The sequence below is a fragment of the Propithecus coquereli genome, unplaced genomic scaffold (genome assembly GCF_000956105.1).
Source record: "Propithecus coquereli isolate 6110/MARCELLA unplaced genomic scaffold, Pcoq_1.0 Scaffold785, whole genome shotgun sequence".
Lineage (NCBI taxonomy): Eukaryota > Metazoa > Chordata > Mammalia > Primates > Indriidae > Propithecus > Propithecus coquereli.
In genome coordinates this window covers 395,533-410,767 of record NW_012154007.1, presented here as the reverse complement: position 1 = coordinate 410,767, position 15,235 = coordinate 395,533, and the positions used below count along the sequence as shown (strand labels likewise).

The window sequence follows — 15,235 nt, the reverse complement described above, 5'->3', positions numbered from 1 at the left end:
CTGCAAATCTGATGAAAAAGAGCCCTTTTTGGTGTCCTTTTTGGCCAGATTCAGTTTCTCCTGGTCTCCAGCCTTCCTTACAGGACAGGGGGGCCTGGTTAGATGTGACTCCTTAAGGATGGAGGATGGTGGGGAGATCAAAGAAGAGATGGGGAGTAGAAGAAGAGTGCCAGGTGAGGCGGCTGCAGGATTTGACTATTCTTAAGAAAGATATACACCCAAGGCAGCAGAAGGTGGCTCACCTGGAGGGAAGAGTGCCCGGTGCCTGAGGACCAAGAGAGGAGAAAACTGAAGGACATAGGCCCAGAAAATGGAGAATAGGTAATGAAGGAAGGAAAGGAGTTCGGGTGTGTACTAGTTTTCTATGGTTGCAGTAACATGTGACCACACACTTTGTGACTTAAAATAACAGAAATTTATTTCTCAAAGCTCTGGAGGACAGAAATTTGAAATGAAGGCACTGGCAGGGCCACACTCCCTCCAGAAGCTTAGTGGAGAGCCCTTCTGGCGGCTGCATCATCTCTGGGCTCGTGGCTGCATGTCTCCAGTATCTGCTTCTGTCTTCACATGGCCTTTCCTGTGTATCCCTTATAAGGATTCTTGCTACTGGATTAAGGCCTCACCTGGATAATCCCAAATCACCACCTTATCTCAAGGTCCTTAACTTAATTATATCTTTGAAGACCCTTTTTCCAAGTAAGGTCATGTTCACAGGTTCTAGGAATCAAGATATAGACATACCTTTTAGGATGTACCTTAATGCAAACAAAGCCAGGGCAAGGAGCTCAAGACCCAAGATGACAATGAGGTAAGAATGAGGAGGTGGCAGCTCTTCCTCTATGTGCTCTTTGGCGAGTAGTGGAGGGACAAAGGCAGCACCTCAAAGGCTGGACCACGATGATCTTACCTTTCCCCCCTTTTCTTCTGCACATCCATTTCAAAGCTAAACTCATGCAAGAGCTCCCCGGAGAAACTCACCCTGATTTCTCTAGCTAGGTTCCGTCTTAGGAACAAAAGTTTCTTCTTTGAGTCTCTCATCCCTAGAGTCATGGTCCTTTCTAGAGTCCCTGAGAAAAAAGTTGTTTTCAATGGATTTCCTTAAGTCTACTTCCTAATGTGAAGGTATCTGTTTTTTAAGGCCTTTCCTTGTGCATTATGAATTCTACCATAGCATGGTCACAATCTCCCAAAGTTTCTGTCACTCTGACACTGCCAGCCAGGTCTTCTCCACTGGTTAGGTTTAGGCATACTATAGCCATTCCTTCCTCTCCATCCTTTACTTACTGATAAATAATACTATAATGATGGTAAGTGAAGAATTCAATATTCTTGTTTTAGCAGATACCTGGACATAATTTGTATCAGTGAGGTCAGGCTAATTATGTTACAGTTAACAAAACCTCACAAACCTCCATGGACAAGAACAGCAAGGGCTGACTCCTCACTGCTAGCACATGTCCTTGGCTGGGTATGTTCCATGCAATCTTAACCCCAGGACCCAGGCTGATGGGACATTGAAACATTGTGGGTCATCATGGCAGAGGGACAAGAGCAGGGTGGATCACATGTTAGCTCTTAAATTTGCTGCCCAGAAATCACGTGTCAGTTTTCATTGGCTAAAGAGAATCACCTGGCCAAGTTAGTGGTCAATAGGTCAAGAAACTATAATCCTCTCCTGGGGAGAGGGACCCTGGATATGAGTGAACAATAAACACTACCTCAGAGGGTCTCCAGTTACTTTTTATTACGGTGAGTCCATGACTCCATGGATCCAGAAAACTCTGGTTCCCCCAGCCCATGAGAATTCTTTTCCAGGCACTGGAAACCCTCCATATGGTTAATACCTGCTCATGCCATCTTTCCCCAGACAGCAGGGCTATAAAACCAACCCCTCCAAGGGATGAGACAATGACAAAATCTCAGTGCCTGATAACCACAGGGGTCTATTTCTCCCTCACAGATCACATCCATCATGGGTTGGGCATCTGGATGAGCAATTCACTTTTTTTTTGAGGGAGCCTGTATTTAATGACTTTCATGAAAGAGTCCCCAAATGATTCTGAACTGCCCACACCTGTCCTGCTTGCATGGGGATTGCTGTTGTATGCAGCTGTATTTGGAGATTTCAATACAGCTGATCCTTGAACAATGTGGGGGTTAGGTGTGCTGATCCCCTGCGCAGCCAAAAATCCATGTATAACTTTTGACTCTCTAAAAACTTAATTACTAATAGCTTACTGGTGACTGGAAGCCTTACTGGTAATAGCTGACTGACTAACACATATTTTGTATGTTACATGTATATGCTGTATTCTCATAATAAAGTAAGCTAGAGAAAGAAAATGTTAAGAAAATTATGAGGAAGAGAAACTATATTTACTATTCATGAAGTGGCAGTAGACCATCATAAAAGCCTTCATCCTCACCGTCTTCACGCTGAGCAGGTGGAGGAGGAGGATGAAGAGAAGGTGTTGGTCTGCTGTCTGTCTCAGGGGTGGCAGAGGCAGAAGAAAATCTGCATAGAAGTGGCCTTATGCAGGTCAAACCTGTGTTGCTCAAGGGTCAACTGTATATTTTTCAGAACAGTGTTTGGTCCAATGAAATGTTTGTTGAATGAATAAAGAAAACATAATTTGTGTACTGCACCCAACTGGGCAGTTTGTAGTGCCATCCCGCGACATTGCTGTTCCTCCTTTCTATTCACATCCCCTCTCAGCTCTGCAGGGTTTCATACATTAGTCCACTGTCCTGAAGTCACTTTGCTTTCTGAGATTAAAAGAATAAAAACAAACAAAATAAAAAGGCGCAATCCCATATCCCATGGTCTGTAGGAAGTCCAGCAGCTTCCTCAAGATCTTTGTGACTTTTCTAGGAATTGTATGTACTTGTGGCTTTACTGACTGATTATTTTGAGCTCTTTGCCACAATCTTCTCTGCTCTTGCAGATCCAGACAGAAAACTTAGATCTTTGTCCCTACCTACCTTTGTATCCAAAAAAAACCAACCAAAAAAACCAGTGAGTGGTGTTTGCGTTGGTGTGCCAAACACAAGGCACCACTCACTGAAGGTTTGGTGTAGCTTAGCCTCCCTACCACTCAAAAACTCTTCCCAATTACTTAACTTCTACTTTCCCAGTCCTGGGTTTTGGCTCCCCCCATCCCTTTCTCCTAATTCAACCCCCCTGGCTTTATTATGCAGAGAATAATACCCACCCCAGCCTTTACCTTTGCATAGCCAAAGACTCATTAATGTCTGGATAAAACAAAGGACCATTTATGCAAGACAGAATCTTTGGCAAAGATTTTGCAATTTCTTTATTTCTCTTTCTCTTTCCCTCTGTAGGTGGAAGAAAGCTGTATGGAAATTTATTTTCCTTGTACAGGAAGGATGACGTGGCTACAGTTTGGGTTTTAAATAATCTTTTCCTTCCTCCTTTCTGGTAAATACATACTTTCTTGACATCTATTTCTGATAAACTTTTTTCTTTAATATAGTGGTTCTCAAACTTTTGGTCTCAGAACTCCTTTGCACTCTTAAAAACAATTCAGGGCCTAAACAAATTTTCTTATATGGGCTTTATCAATCTATGTTTACCATATCTGAAATTAAAACAAAAACTTTGCATTTTTGCAAATCTCCTTAAAGTCTGGCTTAATAGAAAACAGCTTTTCTGCATTCAGTCTGTTGAAATTATCAGTCTCTAGAAATTCCACCATACACAACTCATGAGAAAATGAGAGTGAAAAGGTAAATAGCGTCTTAGTATTATTACGAATTTTTTTTTATGTTGGTGACTATTAAAACCGCCATTTTAATATACATTCTAGTGATGCATCCTCTTTAAGAAAAAAAAAACAAATTTGATGAAATTAATGAAATCCTGAACTAAAACTAACCATGAACCAAAAATGGAGGAAAAAAACTCATTGGCTGACTTGTAGTCAATTTAAATAACTACGATGCAAGACGGAACATTTAAAAACTATACATCGAGGATGAACAGAATCCAGCGGCTTTAGAACTTTCACCTTTGTCTCCATTTGACAAATTCCTACCCATCCTTCAAATCTCTGCTCAGATCTCTATGCTTCAAATTTCTATAGAGCCTCTTCCCTACCATAAATAATAACAGTGATGATAATAATAATATCCGTAACTAACATTTATTGGCCACTTATTAGGAGCCAAGCAAAACACTTTACACGCGTCATCTAACGTTCACGATAAATTCCGAGGAAGGTGCTGGCTTCACTTTACAGAAGAGGTGGCTGAAGGTTGGAGAATAAAGGCTTCTGGCCTCTTATCTCTGTGCCTCGCACACCCACTGTGTCCTAGCACTTATTGCATCCAGATGGTCACAGCCCACGTGCGTCTGTCCTGCTCAAGGTGAGCCCTGGAAGTCAAAGGTCAAGGGTGGTACACCTCCGCGTCCCCCGCAACCACACCACCCCGGCTCAGCGAGCGAGGGGGCCACGAGAAGGGAACGAGCCTTCCGGGTTCCCGATTCTCACGCCCCCGGAGCCCACGCGCCCCAAACCAGCGCACGGGAGCTTGGAGAGTTCTCCGCGCGGCCAAGCCCGCAGAGGTGTGCTGGAGAAAGGGGCGCCCAGCGTGTCGCGTCGCGGGGTCCCAAATCTGCCGCGCGCGCCGGCTGACGCCGGAACCTTTCTTCTCGCGTCGCCGTTGCTGCGGGGAAGCGCGCGGAACAGGAACAGTCCTCCAGGGTCCGGTTCACGCCGCTGTCGCCGGCTGCTGACGTGCGCCGGCCGGGTGTGGGGCTGCGGGTGCGGGTCGCTATGGCGGTGGACATCACGCTGCTGTTCCGGGCCAGCGTCAAGACCGTGAAGACGCGGAACAAAGCGCTAGGAGTGGCGGTGGGCGGCGGTGTCGATGGCAGCCGCGATGAGCTGTTCCGCCGGAGCCCCCGGCCCAAGGGCGACTTCTCCAGCCGGGCACGCGAAGTGGTGAGCTGGTTGCTATGGAAACGGCGGCGGGCTAGAGGGTGGGGGCGGACCCGCGACAGGGACGGACCCCTGACCCCAAAGCAAACCCTGTTCCGTGAGCATTGTGTGAAGGAAGTGGTCCCAAGGGGGACAGGAGAGTTGACCTCGGAGAGCCGACAGCTGCCTTGGGAAAGGAACAGCGTTATTTTGAGGAAGGGAGACGCACGTCGGGGAACTCTAGGAAGCAGATTTCTTCTGGGGGATGGGGAGGAGGCTCTCGGAAATCTCTTATCTGCAAAGTTCACGGGCTATTTTGTGAGGGAAATGACTTAGCCGTCCCTGCAGACTTGAACGCAGGGGAAACTTCCCCACAGTCCTTTGCTTTCTGTCGCAGCTCTGACCACACTGCATTTGCCTTTTCAGTTTACTTGTCTGCCACTCCTTCCCCCCAAGTTGAGATCAATAGCCACATTCAGCTGAACTCTCCTTTCCTTTTGTCTCTGGCAATATAAGTAGGACTCAGTACCTCTTGAGACTGGTTTAGGACAATCTTTCACGAACACTGGGTGTTACAGTCATCTAAACTACTTTCTCTTCCCTAAACACAGCAGGCCTTTGTTATCTCCCTGAGAGCTGGAACCTTTTCCTTAAGGGCAGGAACAGTGTTGTCTTCATCTTAGAATGCATTGCTCACAGCAATTGCGTAGTAAATGTTTGTGGAATGAATGAATGAACAAATGATTGTCTTCCCCACTAGACAGGAAACTCCATAAAGGGAGAGATGTTTGTCTTGTTCCCTTTCGTATCCTTGGCACCAAGGGTAGACCCGGTTATTGAGGGGCCTAAAGCTTATGTAGTTCTGCCTGCCCTCTTTAAGAAATAGAAAATCACGAAAAAAGGTTCAGAGCTTTGGAAGGTGCAAGTGAGGAACCCTGAAGCTTAAGTAAATTTCCTTAATTTCACAGTAAATCCACCTCTGCTTGGCCTACAATCCAATGCCTGGCACTGTGTAGACACTCAGGTATTTTTGAATGAATGTATGTATTCGTGAATTAATGTGTGGCAGTTTGCAGAGGATGTTCAAGCATCAGAAGGGGAATTGGACCAGATGAATGCGTTCTGTTCATAAATAAACACCTATTCAGCACCTGCTTCCCGACCAGCACTGTGTTAGAGTAACACGATGCAAACGTGGTGGATGAGACAGACATTCAAACAGATAAACAAGTACCATAAAGCCTTGTAGGTATGTTGGGCACAAAGGAGAATGTGGTCAGTTCTACCTGAGGGTCAGGAAAGGCTTTATGAAGGTGATGATACTGGAAACATGTCTTGAAAGAGGATTAGTTGGTTCCAGTGCAGACAAGATGGGGAAAGGCTTCTCAGGCTAAGAGAAGATATGCACAAAGGCGTGGAAAACTGTCTGACAAGAGTTGGTTCAATATCGGGCGGGGCAAAGGCCAATATATGTAACCTAAACATTTGTACCCCTGTAATATGCTGAAATAAAAAATAAATAAAATAAAATGAAAGAGTTGGTTCAATAAATATTTGAATGTGACTGGAATGCAGAACACTGAGAAAACCTGGACTAGAGTGGCAGACAGGGAAGATCTTGAAGGGCCTTGTGTATCACTATTCGAAATTTGAACCTTGCCTCTCAGGCCTTTGGATGTTATATGGTAGAGAAAGCACCGGAGAAATAGCCCTGCAGCTATTAGCCATACCATGTTCTTAAGCAAGTTTTATGACCTCACTTTATTTACCTGTAAATGGTCTCCTCCCCTTTTTATTTTCTCAAACGCAAGGCTTTTTAAAAACTGCATTGATCCTCCATATATAGAAGATCAAAGCAGGATCTTCTCCGTTGAAATGAGAGGAAGGGAAACAGGACATTCTCCCTCCCTATAACCCTAGTTTGGCACAAGCAGTTCTTGAGGTACATTTTTTAGAACTGTGTGAAGATCACAGTTTGGGGTTTTGGAGGGCCCTTTCCAACTCTGAAATCACTGACTTTTTAACACTGTGCTAATTTTGCGTCCTGCTCAGGGATAGGGGATTTGGGAATGGTAGAGACAAGAAGCACGGTTGGGTTGGCAAGTTCTTTGGAGAGCCCTATGATCACTTGAGCTTCTCCCAGGTTTTTGAGTTAATGGGCCTCAGGGACAATAACAGTCCCATGGGGTTCTGAGTTCCCTGTCACTGGAGGTGATTAAATAGAGGGATGACTGCTTGTCAGCGATGTATGAGAAGAACTTTGTGCATTTGTTGGAGGGTGCAAATTCATGTCAGTAAAAGTTCCAATTCTCCTATTTAATGATGTGGGTAGGTGTGATGTAGGGAGGCTTGGTGATTCTATTAAGTAAGGACACCATCTGTGTTGCTTAGGCTCCCTGCCCCCCTTGACATAGGGAAAACATGCGTTCTTTGAGGAATTTTGATTTTATGTTGCAGTTGCTTTGTGTACTATATCCTGTCTTGCAGTCATTCCCCATTCTTCCTCTTGTGGAAAATTTAGCTAGAGGAAGCGCTAGTGATAGGTGTCCCATGCTTTTACTATAATCAGATGTGTCAAAGGTCTGGCCGTTATTTTGTTTGGCCTGGATTTCTTATACATAAAAATCTAGTCAATACTAGAAGCACATATTCTAATTCAGGTTTATCCCTGGTTGTCAGACCCAAGGAAATGTAGCAAGTTACAGTAATGTCTTTTGATAAGTTCCTTCCTGGTAGCATTTGCTGTCATTTCTAGGATGCATTTTACCTGGCTCAATTCCCATTCTTCCATTCTATTCCTCAAATGTACGCCTGATACCAGATTTCTATCTCACTGAATTGTTGTAGAGGTTCTATCAAGTGTAATAGAATTGTGTTGAAACTAGATCCCTGTCCCCTGGCCTGGTTTCTTCTGCATCATTCTTTTAAATATTTAACTTTTATGCTCAATTTTGTTAAATTTATAATGCATGTCTACCTATTAAATTATAAATGCACGGTAATGACATTTCAGATTTTTGGGGGAGGAACTTGTATTATATAAATAATTCCAAATAATGATGAATATGCCACTTTGCAATGGGAGCTTGATTAGTTAACTCATTTGAAGTGTGGGACTGAGGACCATGGAATTGGAAAGAGAACCAGGACTTGGATTCAAATCTGGATTCTGCTACTTAGAAATGGGTGAACTTGGGCAGGTCCTCTTACCTGAGTTGCATTTTCCATTTCTATAAAATGGACATGCTAATACCCTACTTAACTCACAAGCTAATTGTTAGAATCTTATGAGACATAAGTAACAATACTGATGATTAGTGTTCCCCTTCACTACCTCTCCCCTCTCCCTGTAGGCCATTTAGACATATTTTCTTCAGTGGCACCAAGCGATAGTCTCCAAACCACTTTGCTTTCTTGTACTTTCATTCCTTACTTGTAAAGGGGAGCTGAGTAAGTGCACGAAGGAATGAGTGAAAATCCTGTGCATGTATAGATGGCGTCAGTGGTGGAGCAGAAGTACTGCCTGCACTTGTAAAAAACAGTAGCATTTCTGTGTCACGGTGAAACTTTATCCATGATGGCAAATATGTGGCAAGTATATAGCTCTTCCTCTCTCCTCCTCCCTGTGACCATGGAAGCCAGTGCTGATTTCCTATGGATCCCTGTGGCTCAGAATTCTTTGTAACCTTGTACCCCGGGAGCCATTACCAATCGTTGGGCTTGACAGTCAGGTTAAAATCTATTTGCCATCCTACCTGACATATAGTAAAAATAAAATCTCTATTACCTAAAGCAGAACCATGGATTTTTTTTTTTATACCACTTAAAAGGACCTTGAGTTCTTCTTGTTAATAGGTGGGAAAACTAACACCCAAATAGATGAAATGACCTGCCCAAAGTCATAGCAGTTGAGGTCATAGGGCAGATCCAGAGGTAGAAGCCAGGTCCTTTGACCCAGTTTAATGCTGTTCCCTCCCATATCCTCCTATTATTTGTACATATTTATGGGGTACACATGCAGTTTTGTTATATGCATAGATTGTATAGTGGTTAAGTCAGGGCTTTTAGGGTACCCATCACCCAAATAACACATATTGTACCATTAACTAATTTCTCATCATCACCTCATCTCATCATCATCATCATCTCACCCCTCCCCCCACCTGCTCACCCTTCTGAGTGCCCATTGCCTATCATTCCACTGTCTACATCCACATGTACACATTTCTTACCACCCATGTATGAGTGAGAACATGTGATGTTTGACTTTCTGTACCTGGGCTTGTTTCACTTAAGATAATGACCTTCAGTTCCACCCATGTTGCTGCAAAAGACATGACTTCATTCTTTTTTATGGCCGAATAGTATTGCATTGTGTGTGTGTATATATATATATATACACCACATTTTCTTTATCCATTCAGCCATTCATCTTACAATTTTTAAACCAAAAGTTCTTCGGCTTTTGAATAGTGATGAATTTCTTCTTCTTGAGTTTATACTGAATTCATAACTGAACACTGAATGGAACTTGGGGCAGAAAGACTTGCGTTTGAAAGCCTCTTGCTGTATGAACTTGGGCAAGCTACTTGATTTCATTCCTTACGTCTAAAATACACTGAGTTATAGCAACTTATAAAGGCAGATGAATTAAGAAAAGGTATGCAGGTCTGCATGAGTCTGAATCCTTTTGGTTGCAAGTAATAGTAACCCAGTGTAAACTAACTTCAGCAAAATGGGAATGCCTTAGCTTGCGTAACTGGGAAATCCAGGGATAGAGCTTCTTTCTCTGGCTCTTATCCATAAAACCCCAGGAAAGGACTCTAGTTGGTTTTGCTTAGATCCTGGGCTCTCTCTTACAGTAGTCCTTATGGCCAGAGCCATAAGGTTCCTCAGCCCATCAGGTCTTATGTCCACCCCAATCTGTGGCCAATAGGTGGCTTGGATACTATGATTGCAGCCCCACCAGAACCATGGAAAAGGGAGTGCTGTGTTTGGGAGTTAGGGAGTAAGGGATGTGGGACAGGCAAAACCAACAAAAATGTCCCTCACAGTACCTGGGGCAGTGCCTGGCATGCCTTCACCTTACCTGCCTGGTTGTCTTCAACTCTGTGGGGACTGAAAAACTAGAATTGTGGGGGTTTGTAATGACAGGCTTTGGGTGTACAGATGGGACTGGAAATACCTCATAGTGGCAGCTATTCTCCTACTGATTTATAAAGGTTACAGAGGACAGGGGAAGCTACCACACAGGTAACCAAGACCCCTGTAAGCAGCCCAGCTGTGTGTCCAGCGGCAGCAGGGGCCAGTGAAGAGCACTGGGTAGGAAACCAGGAAGCCTGTGTTCTAGCCATAGGTCCGCCGTTCAGTGGGCTGGCCATACAACCTCTCTAGGGCTCACTTTCCACATTAGTAAAGCTGAGAGCCTAGACTAGGTAACTGCAGAGATTTCTTATAAAACAAAGATGTTTTGATTCTAAGTAAGGCATAGTGATCCTGAATTGTTGACAATTCTATTTTTATTTTTTTATTTTTATTTTTTAAACAATATTCAAGTTTATTAAACAAATTAAAAAAAGTATTATAAAATGTTTAACTTTCATCAGCTTCAAGGTTTATGTTGCTCCCAAATTTTGCATATAACTGAACTTTCAAATCTGCCAACACCCACTGAATTGATTCCACTCTGGATTCTAAGGCGTCAATTTCTTCTTGCAAATTTTTCTTCGCTTCTTCTAACATTTCTTGTGTTTCTTCTTGAGAATGGCTAATGAAAACATCACCAATTTGGTAAGGTATCATTAAACGGTCATCATCTGCAAGCATGATGTCATCACAAGCATCTTCTAAATTTTGGAGTTGTTTCTTTTTTACTTCTATTTCTTTCTTCAGCTCTGTGATTCTACTCGTATTCCGTGCAAATTTGTTTATCTTTTGTTGATCTTCGAAAGTAACATTGACATCTTCTGCAGCCTTTATTAAATTCAAAGGGCTAGCCCTCTGATATTTCACTCTCACTCAGCGGCATGCCTGTTATGTTTTCTCCGCCTTCTTCATGGTGGCCGCCATCTTGGGACTGCACCAACAATTCTATTTTTAGATTAGACATGCAGATGAGATTTTGTTCTTCTTTATCACGTATTGCTTTTGTGAAAGCTAAACTCCATTGATTCATTTATTTTTTTAAGGGATTGATTATTTTGAATTCCTGGCTGAAATCCAAAGTTCTTAGAATGCCCCAAAGCCAGAAGATGTGGTCTTGCTACCTCTCTGGTCTCACCTCCTCTCACTCTCCTCTTGTTCACTCTGCTCTAGCTACCCTGGCCTCTTTGATTTTCTCACACTCACTAGGCACATTCCTACCATAGGGCCTTTGTGTTTGTTGTTCCCTCTACCTGGAACACTCTTCTCCCAGATTCCTCATGGCTTGATCTCTCAGTTCCTTTAGGTCTCTGGTCAAATGTTGCCTCAGTGAGGCCTTCCTTGACTGCCCTGCATAAAGTAGCATCCTTTTTCTGTCCCTTACCCTGCTTTATTCTTTTCATTACCTAGCATATCATGTATCCTTTTATTTATTGTTTATCTACTGGCATATATACTTCCTGAAAATGAAGGCTTTGTGTTGTCTGCACTGAATCTGTAGCTTCTAAAACTACATCTACATGCCAATAAATAGTAGCCTTTATTTTATTTCTAAGATTCACTTCCTCCCTCAAGGAGTTCATAGTCTACACAGGTAGTACAAGAACTCGAGTGTGAGTGACAACTGTATCTCTCTTAGCATTGATTCCCCGGGTCCTCCTTTATTTCCTCCTGAGAGGTAGTGTTGAACTTGTGTGCCAGTGTTGGGACCTAGAGGTTGAACTGGGACCACCTATATTATTATCCAGAGTAGCTGGAAACAGACTTTATCCAAAGATTGAGTATAATCATAGTTAAACAGGGGATTTTAGGTGAGGAAGCATGGTTCAAAGAAGCAGTATCAGGCACCAGGTGGAAAGGGTGAAAAAACAGGAGAGACAGGAGACAGGTCCAAACAATACAGAAATAGGGTCAGGAAACAATGTAAGGTTAAGATACAGGCTGTGAACAGAGTATGAGTATATTGAATCATGTAGATTTTTTTTATTATAATATGGCAGAAACCTATTTGCAAATGAAATAAGTAGTAGTTTTGGTTAAAGCTGGGGTGAGTAGGCTGGGAAGAGAGGTTCGTTAGCCAGCCAGTTCTTCTACTACCTTTGCCACTTCTCCTTGAGGAACGCTTAGGAACCAACCAGAGAACTCAGAGACACACAGTTTAAAAACCACTGCATTAATGCTCTCTAAGGCCTCTTTTAGCTTCATGATGCTGTGTGTTTATGGATTGCAATAACCAAGTTGTATACTGTGCGCAGAACTCAGCACTGGAGACTTTTCATAAGATTAATAGTGAGCCCTTTCTGTGGACTGCAATTCTGAATTTTGCCTAGGACTTAGGAGGACTGCAGCTTTTGAAATTATATTTATTCAGTAATTGATTTATTCCATCATCCAGTAAGCATCAAACATCTGTTGTGTGTCAGGCATTGTGAGGACATTAAAAACTAGGAGGCATATGTCCCTGCTCTTTGAAAATACAGAGAAAGAATAACTCAGTCTCCTCAGGATTTAGGTGGAAACCTCAGTAGAATCCTCAGAGAGAACGTGATCATCAAACTGGGCCTTAAAGGACAGAAACCTCCCACCACACCTAGGAGGAGGGAAAATCACATCCCTCAAAGGGGAGAGTGTGAGCAAAGGCAGTGGTACACAACAGTAGGGTGATTGGGGGAGCAGAGGCAAGACTGGTTTGGCTGGAGCCCTTTTTTGGAGGAGGCCTGGGTGGTTTTGGGAGATGAGGCTGTGCTGGAGTGGGTTAGAGCAGGCCAAATCCAGCCCACTGTCTGTTTGTGTAAATAAAGTTTTATTGAAATGCCATCATGTTCGTTTGTTTACATATAGGCCAAGCATGCTTTCATTCTACAGTAGCAGAGTTATAACCTGCAAAGGCCTGCAAAGCTTAAACTATTTACTGTCGGGCCCTTTAGAGAAAAAGTTTGCCAGCTCTTAGATTTGAGTATTGTCAGCAGTGCTGAGGAGCTTGGACTTTACGCTCTGGGCTATGCAGGCAGAGGCATGAAAGGATCATATTTGTGTTTTAAAATAATCAGTAGCAGTATTGGTGATGGGTTTGGAGTGTAGTGAGACTGGTGCAGAGAGCTAGTCGGAGGCTGTTGCAGGGATTCAGGTGAAAGCTGAGGAGCCAGTGCCAGTAGGGTTGGACAAGAAAGGGTTGATGAAGTAGGTATTTAGTGTTTAGTCAGTAGACGCAACAAACTTAGTATAACTTAGTAACTAACTAGCGTGGTTAGAAAGAGGAAGAGGTAGAATAATTCTGGTTGGAAAATTGTAGTAGATCACAATAACATATGTTTTTCAGAGTTAGAGCAGGATGCCAGTTACTCATACCTTCTCAATTCTAAATAGCAGACAGTAGGTCCAAGGAGCCAGTGGACATTGGAGTTTTATTAAGACAGCAAGTGGTGGGTAACTCCCCAGTAGCTGTGCTTCCTAATAAACCTGGATTGGAGACCACAGCTGGAACCCAGTGGGGTCCTTCAACTTTGCCATATTTAGTTCTTGGGGAAAGTCGAGTACAAAATAGATACCTAGTAAATATGTCCAGCCACCTGTGTGGAGATTGAGGCCTGCCTCACAAGTCCAGCAAACACCGGCTAGGCCTTTTGGTGGCAAGAAGTTCCAGGGGATAGAGACTCAGGAGGCCCGGTTTGGTACCAGGTTCTCTCCCGTTCTGCTCAGCTGTGCCTTCTTTATTCTTGAAAGAAACTCGTTTTGGTGCTAATGATCATATCTCATGTTGTAGAAGCCTGATTCTCCTCAAGGATAGCCAGTTGGTTTTCTCCTTCATTCCAAGAAGAACCTGGAATGTGTCAAAGCGTTCCCTCTTCCTTACTTCCTTGTTAGCAGGTGACCAACAGTACGGTATATCACCTAGGGTAGGGCTGCTGAAACAGGTCCTCTCAGTGTGACATTTTTAGTGAATTCTTCCTGTCCAGGGGCTGGTTTCATCTTGTAGGCTCAAGAACCAGATGTGTCTACATAGTGAGGATAGAACCATCTGTCAGGGCAGGCATCAACCAAGCTCACATCAGCTTGTATTGTAAGTCAGAATACCAGTGTGTTCATTTATTTTGAGCGCTGTAACTAATATGCAGGAAGATACAAATTTTGGAAAATCAGTCATTTTTTGAGCTTCTGCTGTAGATCAGGAACTCTGTTAAGGACTTTATGTATCTGATCTTATTTAACTTTTCTCTTTTTGGGGATAGAAATATAATATAAAATGATTTTATAATATTGATTATATTACAAATAACATGATTGTTGAATTCATGTAGACTTGATGTTTGAGAGTTCTTGTTTCGTGGAAATCCGTATGTGCTCCCTCTGGTGGGTAAAGTATCAAAGTCTATAAATATTAATTATGGCTTAAGGAATGAAAACTTTTTATGTTTAAAACACAGTAGGTTTAAAATTGACTTAAAAGGAGGCCCTTTCAAAACTCCTCTAAAAGAAAGTGAATAAACTTTCTTTTAGTGAATCAAAGTATGATATGTCAAATGAACCCAACAACTCAGATATGAAAAGCTTATAGCACAGTTTAAATTTTAAACTCAGTAATACTTTTTTCTTTCTGACTTTCAGATATTCAAAGTCTATCAATACTAAAGTTTGCCAGCTCCTACTTATCACAGTATAACATATGTCTATTTGTCAAAACGTTCTTATCATGAAACTCACAAGCTATATTTAACCAAGAGAGGGAGTCTTTCTGTTTCACAATATTACAATATTTCTAATTTATGGTCAGATGATAAGAAAACTGGTAAAATGAACATTTGCCTTTTCTTGGGTATCTTCTCCAGCAATAAATTTTATAGTCTAAGTAGAAGTGACATGCTACAGAATATCTTAACGCAGAGAAATTGAGAAAGGAATTAAAAGGTGTAAGTTTTGAATTATAAATACTTATAGATTTTGCCGGTAATATACTCTGTGATCTTGGTGGACTCACCTAAGCTGTCTGGATCTAACTCTTCTTATTTGCTTAATGAAAGATTTTGACTAGATAATCTTTAAGGACCTTCTCAATAGAATGGTTCCATGATTCAGTACTCTTCTTTCTAAAATTCCCAGAATATATTTTTAAATGCTTTTTGCAATGATAACTGCCCACTGCTTTGTGACATTTC

The 15,235-nt window shown here is 42.5% G+C and overlaps 2 protein-coding genes across 2 annotated transcripts in view; one reads left to right on the top strand and one right to left on the bottom strand.

Moving 5' to 3' along the window:
• Positions 1-4,712: 4,712 nt before the first annotated feature.
• STX18 (syntaxin 18) overlaps positions 4,713-15,235 on the top strand; it is a 133,669-nt gene continuing 123,146 nt past the window's right edge. Inside the window, exon 1 of the mRNA XM_012662855.1 lies at positions 4,713-4,964. Coding sequence (XP_012518309.1) covers positions 4,797-4,964 — 168 coding nt within the window. The 5' untranslated portion in view covers positions 4,713-4,796. The remainder of the gene's footprint in view (positions 4,965-15,235) is intronic.
• LOC105825143 (prefoldin subunit 4-like) overlaps positions 10,533-15,235 on the bottom strand; it is a 63,550-nt gene continuing 58,847 nt past the window's right edge. Inside the window, exon 3 of the mRNA XM_012662835.1 lies at positions 10,533-10,913. Within this exon, the coding sequence (XP_012518289.1) occupies positions 10,533-10,913 (381 nt within the window). The remainder of the gene's footprint in view (positions 10,914-15,235) is intronic.